The sequence below is a fragment of the Solanum tuberosum genome, unplaced genomic scaffold (assembly GCF_000226075.1).
Source record: "Solanum tuberosum cultivar DM 1-3 516 R44 unplaced genomic scaffold, SolTub_3.0 scf00234, whole genome shotgun sequence".
NCBI classification, from domain to species: domain Eukaryota; kingdom Viridiplantae; phylum Streptophyta; class Magnoliopsida; order Solanales; family Solanaceae; genus Solanum; species Solanum tuberosum.
This window is the reverse complement of record NW_006239168.1, coordinates 807365-820014: the sequence shown is the minus strand read 5'-3', so window position 1 is coordinate 820014 and position 12650 is coordinate 807365. Positions and strand designations below refer to the sequence as shown.

At 33.7% G+C, this 12650-nt stretch overlaps 1 protein-coding gene across 1 annotated transcript; it reads left to right on the top strand.

Annotated features, from left to right (window-relative positions):
- The first annotated feature begins 2337 nt into the window (after window positions 1-2337).
- LOC102602759 (26S proteasome non-ATPase regulatory subunit 12 homolog A-like) lies at window positions 2338-11175 on the top strand. Its single transcript, XM_006357281.2, has 12 exons — window positions 2338-2462; window positions 2548-2742; window positions 5209-5316; window positions 5400-5504; window positions 5647-5703; window positions 5827-6023; window positions 7167-7266; window positions 8624-8736; window positions 9664-9817; window positions 9952-10029; window positions 10602-10847; window positions 10931-11175. The coding sequence occupies exons 1-11, from the start codon at window positions 2460-2462 to the stop codon at window positions 10818-10820; spliced, it is 1329 nt and encodes a 442-aa protein (XP_006357343.1). The 5' UTR covers window positions 2338-2459; the 3' UTR covers window positions 10821-10847; window positions 10931-11175.
- The last annotated feature ends 1475 nt before the right edge of the window (window positions 11176-12650 follow it).

The window sequence follows — 12650 nt, the reverse complement described above, 5'->3', positions numbered from 1 at the left end:
GTTCCATTTAGTTGCAAGTAATTTCAATTTACTAGGTCTCCATATGCAAGTGTCATTTTTGTATTGTATATAAATAAATAATATAGGCAGATTTGATCAACAACCACCTAAAGTTGACACGAATTTTCACTCAATTGGTTCCTCATGTGCATAAGAAGCCGAGGCAAACTCGATTGAAGCCACACTCAATTTTACTTATAGAAATTACATACGATCAAAGGGGAGCGAGCATAAGCAAGCTCAATGGTATAAACCTTTGTAATCGATGGGAACCTTGAAGCTGTCTTGCAGTGGCGGGCGGTTTCATGATTTTAAGATTGTGGGTGCTTCTTTAGTTATCAATTACAAAATATAAGTGCACAAATTCAACACGTCTTTAGAAAAACAATGCAGGTTAGGGCGTTGGGAGGAAGGCGTTTAATAAAATAAAATAAAAAAATCAAATTGAAATAAATAAGTAGAAAAAGGAGAATTGAATTTGAAACAAAAAATTTATGTGCTAAGAGGGAATCAAACCTTGGAATATAAGCTAGCTAACAGGCTTATGCACTTGTAACCACTGCACCAACCAAACTATTTGGAGTCAATTCTGGTTATCCAAGTTTAGAAATTTGCCTTGAAATATCATTTTTTTTAGGACCAAAATATCACTCAACTATCACTATTTTCCTCCAAATATACTTGACACTTCAAAAGCCCACTCTCTCCTAGTTGGCATGACATGTCATTAAAGTCTTTTTTTAATAATAGACTATTTTGATTCATTAAACCATTAAACTAAAAATAATGATCATATTTTTTTAAAAAAATATATACATTAGTTTATTAAGAATAAATCTTCATACTTAAGAATCTTTATTATAATAAACTTTTTTTTATGTTATGAAGAATAGGTTTTTAAAATGTACTATAATATCATCAATTTTGAATACTTATAAGCATATACATTAAAAAAAATTGATATACAAATTACTCGGGAATGCGAACTTACATCAATTAATCATAAGTTTTATAATGAATCAATAATATTACATGTCAATTAACTATTACAATAAAATTAATTGTGTATTTTGAAATTCATGCTTACCTGGGTGCTCGACTTTAATTTTTTATACGTCATCTCTTAATTTCTATATAAGTATATATAGTTCGATACGAGGTTAATGGGTGCTCGAGCATCCGAAAGGGACCATGTGGGTCCGCCCCGCCTGTCTAGGGCATGCGAAAATTCGTATTAAGCACTGCCCCAACATCAACTAGTACAAGGAGGAGACAAGATAAGCGAAGATCAATCCATCTCAATTTACAAAAAGTATTGTCTTGGACATGATGCAACCCAAGCAGTGTAAAGTGTTGCTACTTTCAATCAGAAAAGACAAAATTGAACAAGGCAAAGGAAAATGAGTTGTCCCCCCTTCTCTGGTAATCCACCTGCCAAATTTGTAGAAAAAGAATGAGCGGAGAAGGAAAAACAACCGTTTGACTTTGACTAGCGAGTTTGTGTAGGTAACATAATGTGTGTTAGATTGCAATCTTGAAATTATGGTTCGACCTTGTCTTTGGCCTTAAGGAGTAGTGAGCAACACAAAACTTGTTTCAATCAAATGACAATGTATTATGGTTGAAGGCTTTCCTTTGTTATAAAATTCCACATATAAGATTCTATCACTTCCAGTAAGATGAGAATAAACTTATACGGTACGCTTCAATAGAATAAATTCAGTAAGGATAAAATAGGCCCTATGGTCGATCGAAAATGTTGTATCACTTGAACTCAAATCCATCTGACTTTCAATCCATATTTGTTCAGTCAACTCATAACAAAATGTTAGATCAAGACAGACACAATCAAATTGAATGCGGACAGAGGACCCCATCAACCAAGCCCTGCCGCTCCTAAAAGTAAAGATCGAAAAACTGCCAGATCGAGAAATATTATTAATTCAACAAATTGTTTGAACATAAAATTATTATAAAATTCAAAATTCAATTTCAAAAACTATTTTCACAGTTTCCGCTCCAAATCACTCATAAAAATACAAAAAAAAACATACCTCAATTTATATTCATATTAAACAAAACTTAATTTTCAATTACCATTTTCAACTTGAAAACAAATCCTTACTTCTTCTTTTTTCCAACTTTCACAATTCTAACTCCAATTTTTTTAAAAATAAAATAAAATTATTTTTAAATTTTCATAATCAAATTGGTATGTCCAATTTTTCAACTTTAAAATGTAGATTTAATTTTTTTCTAAAAGATATCAATTCTTTTTTTTTGTCAAGCATAACTACTCCTACAAGAAAACTAGACAAATAAAATTAATAGAAAACAAGTTAAAAACACTCTAAAGTAAAAGTCTTCAAACTCTACTCTCTCTCTCTCTCTCTCTCTCTCTTCTAGGGTTTGTGAGAATCGATCTCAATCGAACTTCAAAAAAAAACTTAACAATCAATATGGTAAGCTTCGATTTTCCTTTCGATTTGTATAATTCGTGCTCAATTTTCGATCTTAGCGCTGTTTATCATGTTTTGTTGTTTACAGGAAGGTGATGGGAAATTGGAGGCGCAAATTGAGGCGCTTCTGAGTGTAGAGAAGCAGATGAGGCAAGCTGGCGACGTCGCCAGTACTAGAAAAGCAGCTACAGACATTCTTCAGCTTTGCTTTGAAGCTCGCGCATGGAAAACTTTAAATGAACAGATTGTTCTATTGTCTAAGCGCCGTGGACAATTGAAACAGGCATGTTTGTCTATTTTATTTATTAATTAGTTGATTTTTACAACTTTAAAATTTGGGTTTTGGTTTGTTTATGAATCTGGTCTTGAAAATCATGTTTTTGTTTGCTAAATTATGTGAAGGAAAAAGTAGGAAGTTTTAGAGATCAGTATATTATTGTGTGGTTAAGCTGTTGGTAGTAACTAAAGATCTTGATTTTTCACGTAATTGAAGTTTTGATTTGACCTATTGAGTTTCATATAGTAATACTTTACTGAGTAAATAAGCAAAATTTGATCTTGACCATCACATAAGCAAAATTGATTTGATGAAGAACCCACCTGTGATATGCTGATAGAAGGCATGTTTTGAACTTAGAGGGCAATGTACTGGACTTACTTTCAGACCATCCTCTTTTTTTTCACTTTTTGTTTTTCTGATTTATAGTACCAAAATAATTGAGTTCTTTCTCTGAAATGTAAAAATTTCGATGTATTAGTATAATTGTTTGTGCAGTATGTATGATATGCTGGAGCTATAATACACTTTCTAGGTTCTTCCTTGATCTTGTAGTCTTGCTGTAAATTCAATGGAAAAAGCATGTAGACGTGCTGATTACTTAGTGTGTAATTAAAAACTTCATCAGTTTTAGCTTTGCAGACTTGTAACATGAGGAAATAGGTGAGGGCGTTGGGTCAATGTTCTTCTCTAGGTCTAGGTGAGTGGATAGGCTCATCTTTATGCTTTGCTTGGTACAAAAGGAATGGAAGAGAGATTCTTTCCTTTGTTTGGACTTTGGAAAAGCAAAAGCACAGAGTAGTGCTTAGTATTTTAGTTTACTTGATTAAAAAGATATGTGGGACTACCTATGAATGTTTCCATGAACATAGCAGAAGTTTGGATAGGCTGTGGTCTACTTAGAAAAAATGGAAAGTTATCCTGTTTGTTTTTTAAGTGATACGGGAACACTAACTCTCGTGCCATCCACTTTTAACACTGCTAAAAAAAGGGTACTACTTGATAGGGTGTTGGATGAATTTTGCCTCTCTTAAGTTTTAAAAAAAAGTTGAGGAACTTGCGAGTCTTACACTATGCGGATGGCGGACCAAGCTTTGTATTTAGGTGGAGATCGATAGAAGAAGGGTGGGCCCATTTCCCCATGTTTTGAAGGGTCTCAATCATTAAAAAAGAAGTAGTAAAGACTGAAGAGAGTCTTACATTGTTGTGTTCCAGCATAAGAAATGCTGGTAAGGAAAATACATACAGGATGGTTAATACGCAAGTTCGAATCCTCATTTGGATTTCACTGGGTATGTCGCTGTTCACAATTGCCATGTTGCGCCGAGATTTTGCCTGTTTTATTGATGAACTACTTTAGAGACGGCTTCGTTTGCAATTCCCTTTTTCAGATTTTTGATGGAGTTGTTTATTAGGATTATTATTTCAGTGCGACATTTGGTTTCTCGACCTCTAGATCTAATATTCGTATTTATGCTTATTGAAAATAAATGGTCGAAACCGGATTAGTAGGATTTGAGTAAAATGAAAGATAGGTAAACACACATTTGAGCTTTTACCCTGTCCAAAAAAGAAGGTGAAGACACATTTTAGCTCTCTTGGAAATGAATTTGGAAAGGATGAATGTAGGGCCAAAGTTCTTGGTTAGTGATGTTGGTGGAGGGGTCCTACAGAAATGCTAGGAATCAAATCCAAACAAATAGAGGTTAGGAGGGGTGAGGTACAAGGAAAAATGTCAACTACGACCAAAATACAAAAACAAAAACCTATGTTGGCAACCAAATTGTGGGTTAGCAGCTTTATATGTGTGGAACTTTTAAGCCAGGCTTCCTATGGCTGCAAAAATTTATCTGGGAGAATGTTGGATTTGGGATATAAGTGAATAAGAGATCATGGGTGGTCTTGCATGTGTTTGCCTAGGGGACAGGTATTTCTACCAACCACTACTTCTGTATTGAACTTATAGGAAGAAAAAATAGGAATTAGCGATGCAATGGCCAAGGATGCAAGAAGTATTTGAACCATGGAATTGCATAGCATGATGAAGCTAGGCAACTGAAAAATGATCAAGAAGTTGGATCGCATTTGCTTCGTGCTTAATTAGAATTTTTTTTGCCTTTACTTGTTTTGACTTACCATCTACCTAGGAACATGCATTTAGTGGCTTCATCTGTGAATGCTTGGGCAATTGGCTACCAATGTGCTTGTGTTTTGAGAAAATCAGGTAATCATACTAGAGTATTTGTAAGCTCCCGAGTCCTGTCCATTCCATATTGAAATGCCTTTTTAGTTATGCTCTTCCTTTTCCCCATGTAAATGTGTATAGAATGAGCTATTCCCATGAAAAATATACCTGTGGCATTTCAGCACTTTGTCAAGTTGCGATGACACTGATGCATGATACTATGGGTTCATTTGTCCTCTTTAAACTTTATACTAATATGCTTGGTGTTTTCCCTGGTACTTCTGCAGGCTGTACAGGCCATGGTTCAACAAGCCATGCAGTACATTGACCAGACGCCCGATATTGACACCAAGATAGAACTTATCAAAACACTGAACAGTGTGTCTGCTGGAAAGGTGAGCACGTTTTCATTTTGATGAAAAGACATCACTGCAATTTGATTCTCTTCCCTACTGAACAATTATGATCTGGAATGTAGATATACGTTGAGATTGAGAGAGCTCGCTTGATTAAGAAGCTCGCAAAGATTAAAGAAGAACAACAACTCATAGGCGAGGCTGCTGATTTGATGCAAGAAGTTGCGGTAAGTGTTTGTTGACCTTCACTTTGGTGTCTTCTTGGTCTTTTTTGCTTTGTGCAATTGATGTCTAACTGCAATATTTTGGTCCTTACTCTTTATGTTTTTTCCCACTTACAATGTAATGTGTCCATGGCTTAACTAACAGGTTGAAACCTTTGGAGCGATGGCAAAAACTGAAAAGATAGCCTTTATTCTTGAACAAGTATGTGATACCCTTCCTTCTCTTTTCTCCTTTTTGATGGGTAAAACTCTTCCTTCTCCTTTATACCCAAAATTTTAATGAGACCATGCTTTTGGACTAACTGTGTGGTGCTGAATATTGCAGGTTCGTCTATGCTTAGATCATAAAGATTATGTTCGTGCTCAAATACTCTCAAGAAAGATCAATCCCAGAGTGTTTGAAGCTGATCCATCTAAGGAAAAGAAGAAAGCAAAGGAGGGTGAAAATGTGGTTGAGGAGCCTGCTGCAGATATTCCGTCACTGCCAGAGTTGAAGCAGATCTACTATCAATTAATGATTAGGTACATCTGATTATGTTTTAAATGTGGACTAAGCAAGTTACCTTCTCTAGAATTGTTGAATGCAACACCCTTCTTGCTATCAAGCATTCAGCACTTTCATGCTAACTGAGTATAATTTTTTAAGATAACATAATTTATTTTCTTAAAAGAACTTGGAATAGTTAATGTGTTCATACTTAAAGCTTGCAACTTCTGCACTTAGTTTTGGTGATTTGTGCAGTATCGGGACTGAAGATAATATTTAAGACACATAACTTCCTTATTTACTCATTTTCTGGCAGTTTGTCTACATCTTGCTTTCATTTGAGTTTGGATTAGACATGTTTTCTGAATAAAGATTCTGATTGTCTTCATTTTATATATGTTTTAGTTGTCTATGAGAATTCTAGTTTCCTCCCCTTATCAACTGTGCCAAAGGATTAAAGTGAATGCTATCTGTGCTTTGTCAGAAATGTTTCTTTTTTGTAGAAAGGTTCATATTTTTTTTCGAAGAGATAATACACCTTGGATGTCGTTGAATAAATAGAGACTGAAGCAAGTTTTGCAGAGCTGCATGTTTGAGATAGTTCCATATTTGCTCTGTTTGCTTTGGTTTATTTGTGAATGGACTTTCATTCTTTAAATTTTATTGGGAGCAGGTGACTAAACTTTAGAAGACAATTTTAGTTCTGCTATACTTTGCACTTCCTTTCAAGATGATAAGAAGTGATTGAAGTTGTCTTCAGAATACATGACAATTAAATGACATGGTTATGCTCATCTACACCCTATAAATTTGAGTCACCTAGGCTGATACTGGGTTTTGAAGTGGTAAAGGTCTTTCAAAGTTGCATCACCTATCAAATGTAAAAGAAAGTTTATTTTATTTATCATAGAATAGTTCTTGCCATGTCTCCAAAAATTTTTAGGTTGGAGTGACCTTGCATGATTCTCTTAATTATTGATTTAGCAGGTCATCAATCCTTTTTTTTTTGAGAAAGTTAACTGGTATTATAAACAAAAGGAGTACACCAATAGCAGGTCATCAATCCTAAGGCATGACATTCTTACTTATTTAGAGTGATATAGCTCTAGAGGAATGAATGGTCTTTTTGCATTTGTGCATCTTAAACTGCAGTGTCATTTGTTCTACTTCTGTTGCAGGTATTACTCACATAGCAATGATTACCTTGAAATATGTCGCTGTTACAAGGCTATATATGAGATCCCTTCTGTGAAAGAAGACCCAGCACAGTGGATACCAGTAAGTGGTCCCTTTCATGCATTACTCGCATTCTGCATAAATTATAATTTCGAGATGGTGCTTGTGGTATTATTCGATGGAAAATCAGTTTTGAATTTTTAAAGTAGTATGCCTATAAAATGTAGTGTTGGTTAATGAGCAATTCTTTACAGGAAAATATAAGAATAATCATTCTGCTGCACAATATCATTTTGCCTAGATGCCTTAAATGATATTTCACTTCATCAAAAAAAATAAAATTCAAAATATGTGACAACTAAATTGATTTACCAATAAAAGGTACCAACTCTGACCAAAGTAAACAGGTTGGGAATTATTATTCTGTTGTAACAGATCCGTCACTGCTGCATAGCTTTAAGATTTGGTGACAATTAAATTAATTTTCACCTACCTGAAAATTCTAATTGCTACATCAAGTAGAGGTGATACAAAACCATCAGATATGACAAATTTATAAAGAGATACTCTTTCTTCCCTTTATTGGGAAACAAATTATTTAAGAAGAGAAGAAATAGGATTAGTGTTTCTCTGGTATCATAAGATAATTGTGAGCTGGGCTTGTATTCTTATGCAGCTAGTCAGGCTTCTCTTCATCTGACAAGATAAGGGTCGGCATTCTTTGGATTACCTTTTGGCTTATGACGTATAAAGGCATAAGTTGGAAATTTTTACTTATGGCTTTTAGCTTATTTTTTGGCTTAAAAACATGTGCTTATAAGCACTTTTTTATTTTACCCAAACACTACAAAACTGCTTAAAAGCTATTTTGGCTTTAAAACACCTAAAATAAGCCACAATCCAAACAGGCTCTTAGTCTACCCGTGTTGATCGCAGAAGGTAAACAAATTTCGAAAACTGTGGCATAAGACTTGGTGATAATTAGATTAAGAAGAAAACAAGAATGTGTAAATGCAGAAGTGTGAATAATATGAAGAGAAACATAAAAGCTAATGGGGAGGAAGAGTCATTAGTCTGGCTATAACTCTTTCTACAGACCATTGATTATTCTCCAGAAGATTAAATAAATGTAACATTATTTTATAGGTCTAGAGTCCAAGTTTATATTATTAGGAGAAAAATGGGTGGGATGGATGGACGTATTCTATTTTGGTAAACTTGAAGTCACTGATAAATAAGATACAATGTATTCTGTTTTGTTAACTTAAGTTGTTATTAGAGGCCCTTTCTTAGTGGATCAGGCATGATTTTTTTATTTTTAATTACATTTCGATTTGTAGACTTGTATAAATGTAGATAGAGGAGCTCGTCATTGTATTTGAGATTCCAAATCTTGAAGAGGGTTAATTGCAGATAATGATTGATTGACCAGTGTGCTTAACTCTGTTATTTCATGTAGGTTCTGAGGAAAATTTGCTGGTACTTGGTATTGTCTCCCCATGATTCTATGCAATCAAGTCTTCATAACTCAACTTTGGAGGACAAAAATCTTTCAGAAATTCCTCATTTCAGGTTTCTTGCAAAAAACTCTATTGCACTACGTTTACTGTTGCTACTTATAAAAAAAAAGAAGGAAAAAAGGAATAACTATGTTTATGGTGATATTATCTTTGCATTTGTATATTTGGATTTGTGGGGTAAGATTTCTCAAAATTTTGCCAATTGCCATAAACTCTGTGGAAATTATTTCATTCTGTGTGGTGGTTATAGGCCATTTGATGATAAATATTTTATACTTCCTTTGGCACAAGTTAAGTTTATATAGCGATTTCTATTTTGGGACGTCAAGGATGTTTGGCACCTGTCCAACAACAATATCATTCTGCATCTTTCAGAAAGATCAAGAATCTAAGTTTTTTTACTATTCACAGATTCATCCAATGTATCCGTGACAAACTAGCTTTCAGAAACTGTCTTAATACTTTCTTCATTTACTAATAGTTAATATAGTAGAAATGTCAACTGAGCCATCTTACACTTCCTCCCTAGTCAAATTGGCTGGAGCAATAGAGTTCTAGTCTAGAGCAATAGAGTTCTAGTCTGGTTCGTCGGGCTTTGCATTGTTGCAATGTTTGCTTATTTGATATGTGTCTTGCATGTTAAGGCTGAAGGAGATCAGAGTCATTCAATGATCAATGGATCTTTGAAGTCCTTATTTTCTAAACTAACATTTTAAAAATTGAAACTCTAAACAGAAATATCAAGCAATGAGCATGTATATAACCTTATTCTACTACTTGACTAAGTTATCTAGTCTCTTTTATTTCAATATAAATGTGGAATTTTGCATGCTCAGAAGGAATTTTGTTGTCGATAAAATGTTAACTTTCTCAAAAACTGTTTTTTCAGAAATTTACAATTTTCTCCACCCTCTACACTAGTGGAACCAACTTCAGCATAATGATTGTTTTGGTATCTTCCTTCTTTTTTTTGCTTCAGGCTGCTTCTGAAGCAATTGATTACCATGGAGGTCATTCAGTGGACTGCTTTATGGAACACATTCAAGGATGAGTTTGAAAATGAGAAGAATATGCCTGGTGGCACTTTGGGGGACAAGGCTGCTGAAGATCTCAAACTGAGAGTTATTGAGCATGTAATATCTGAGGGCTCACTTTTAGTTCTCCTGTTGGATGATTTGTCATAATGGCATCTGTCAAGTTGATCTATGCTGCAGTCCATTTTCCTCTTGAATTGTGGTTTCACTTTTAAGTACTATTTTCCTTGCAGAACATCCTTGTCGTCTCAAAATACTACTCGAGAATAACCTTGAAGAGACTGGCAGTTTTATTGTGCCTCGATATTCAGGTGCGTGTTTAGTTTATTGCTTTTCCTAATTTGTTTCAAGTATTGTGTACAATAGCTACATGTTTTACTTCATCTTTGGTGGTATTTAGAGAGGTCCTGCTATTATTAAGCGAATGTGGTCTAAACCTTAGTGCAAAGGCCGAGTGCAACCGTAAGTCTTGGGGGTCTCTCTGTGCCTTGCAGCAATATAGCTGTGCTTGTGAAAAACATTGGCTGCTAGCTTTGTTAATTCAGAACTGGTTCACAATAGTTTAGATCCTTGTTCTGGCTCTTGCTGATGGCAGGAAATTTGTTACACCTATGCACTAAAATAGTAAAGAAGGTTAACAGTGTGAAAAAAAAAATGCTGTTGACATAACTCAGTGGAGAGTTGCTAGATGTTCCCAATTTTTACCTTCTGTGCACTAACTTTCAAATGTTGGAACTGAAAACCAATCACCATTCTATTTTCTCTTCATTGTTACTGAACACCGTTTGTCTAGATGTTGCAGCTGTCACATAATCATCTTACCTCTCATAGCATACATTTGTCTGGTGATTTCTTATCTTCTTTTTTTTTTTTTTTTTTTCAGGAAGTGGAGAAGCACCTATCTGAAATGGTTGTGTCAAAAGCTTTGGTTGCTAAGATAGACAGACCTATGGGTATTGTCTGTTTCCAACCCCCAAAAGACAGCAATGACATCTTGAATTCTTGGGCTTCTAATTTGGAGAAGCTGCTTGACCTTGTCGAAAAGAGTTGCCACCAAATCCACAAAGAAACAATGGTGCACAAAGCTGCACTAAAAGCTTAGAAGACTTTGGATCGGACAACTCTACAGGTAGAGCCAAGCCGATACTTGCATCAATTATAGGAATTCTGGTCTGGACGTTCATTGTGACAAAGTTGAAATCCTTTTTGCAGTATTCTATTCTGAGGAACAAGCAACAGGAGCAAAAACTCGCAAATCTTGATTCCTCTGCCTGTACTATCACGATTTGCCTGCTTGCTTTTCTCGTTGTTGTCGGAGTTTCATTTTCTTCCCCCATTTTGTATCTTTATCGATGTTTTCTCCGCATGATTTATTCATTGTGGCCAGCAAAAATTTAGGTTTGATGATGCTAAATGTCAACTTCCATTAATGCTTATTTACTCATTTAACACATTCATCAGCGCTATAGTTTTATTTTGAAATGCAGATTTCTTTAGGGGTTAGCAAAAGGAAAATGGGTTTCTTTTCCCCTTTTAAAACGATCTCAACCACTGCATTATCTTTGTGAAAAATATGTACTTTGAAAATAATATCTAGATCGTTATTTGGTTTACATGCAATGGATTGTTTTAGACCACAAGTTCTCCAATTACAATGATAGTCTAGTTATTTTTTAATACTATAATTTTCTTATATTCTACGAACAATCTCTTTAATAAGAGCCTGTATAAGGAGAGACTGGGTAGATAAAATTATAACTAAAGTCACAATTGATGACCTTTTCTTTTTATTATAAAATATAAATTCTGGAATAAATTTTTTTTTTTTTTTAGAAAAACTCAAAAACTAAATTTTAGCTCAAAAATCATTTTTTTTCTAGATTATTTTCAAATTAGGTACCACATCATTTTAGTGTGCCGCTCTCTCGTTTACAATTCATCGTTAATCCTTAGTCAAATGAGATTAGCATAATTTTTTTTTATTAGTTAGCTTTAAAATTTTATCCTATCGTTAATTTCTTATTTCCTAAGAGTGTTTATTGGCAGTTTATCTATAGAATATAAGGATGATAATCATCAAACTTTTCTAACAATATATATAATATCTTAGTTTATTGTCTGAATATTTTCAAAAAATATTATTTGTACCAAAACAATATTTTGTTTATTGTACTAGTCAATATGAAAAGAATATTATCCTACGAAAATTTTGTTCTTAAAATATAAGTTGTTGACGTTGACCCCACTAATAGAATCTTTATATATGGCCCTATTAATACACCAAAATTGAAATTGAATAAACTTTAGGGGAAATGTTCTTGAAGTTCTGGAAGTTGTATAATGATTCTTGTATTGTATGTGATTTTTTTTTGAATTTTTCATTCTTTTAGAATATTATTAATTCGAATAAATTGACTTAGGGTACGTGCTTTTGTAAGTAGAAATAGTAGGATTAGAGCTCGATTATAAGGTTACTAAAGCAATGATTTAGGATTTCAATTTTTTGGGACAGTGCTAAATTTGAAAAGAGAAATGAAATAGTTTTAAGTAATTATAGTATCTTTTTTATGTAGTTATTCATTTTATTGTTTTATTTATATTTAGACGGTTAACATGAACCCACATTATTATTTATGAATTTACCTTTTTCATTCCTCTTTCACAATTTCTATTTGCTTCTGATTGAATATTTTGAAATCTCTCAAACAGTCAAACCTTCTGCATTATGCAAAATCTATTGCCGTCTGTTTACAAAAAGATCAAATTTTTTCTTTGGAGTATTCTTCAAATTTTAAGAATTGCAACAAACACTATTTTGATATTTTATATGTATCAACTTACAAATTCAGTGCAACACCATTCAATATTATTATATCAACTTCTCAAAGCCATATTTTATTATTCTAATTTTATGTTATAATTTTTCATTGAA

Coding starts and splice junctions, on each gene's coding strand:
- LOC102602759 (XM_006357281.2), top strand. Junction 5,704..5,826: donor TAGCCTTTATTCTTGAACAA/GTATGTGATACC, acceptor TGAATATTGCAG/GTTCGTCTATGCTTAGATCA. Junction 7,267..8,623: donor ACCCAGCACAGTGGATACCA/GTAAGTGGTCCC, acceptor TATTTCATGTAG/GTTCTGAGGAAAATTTGCTG.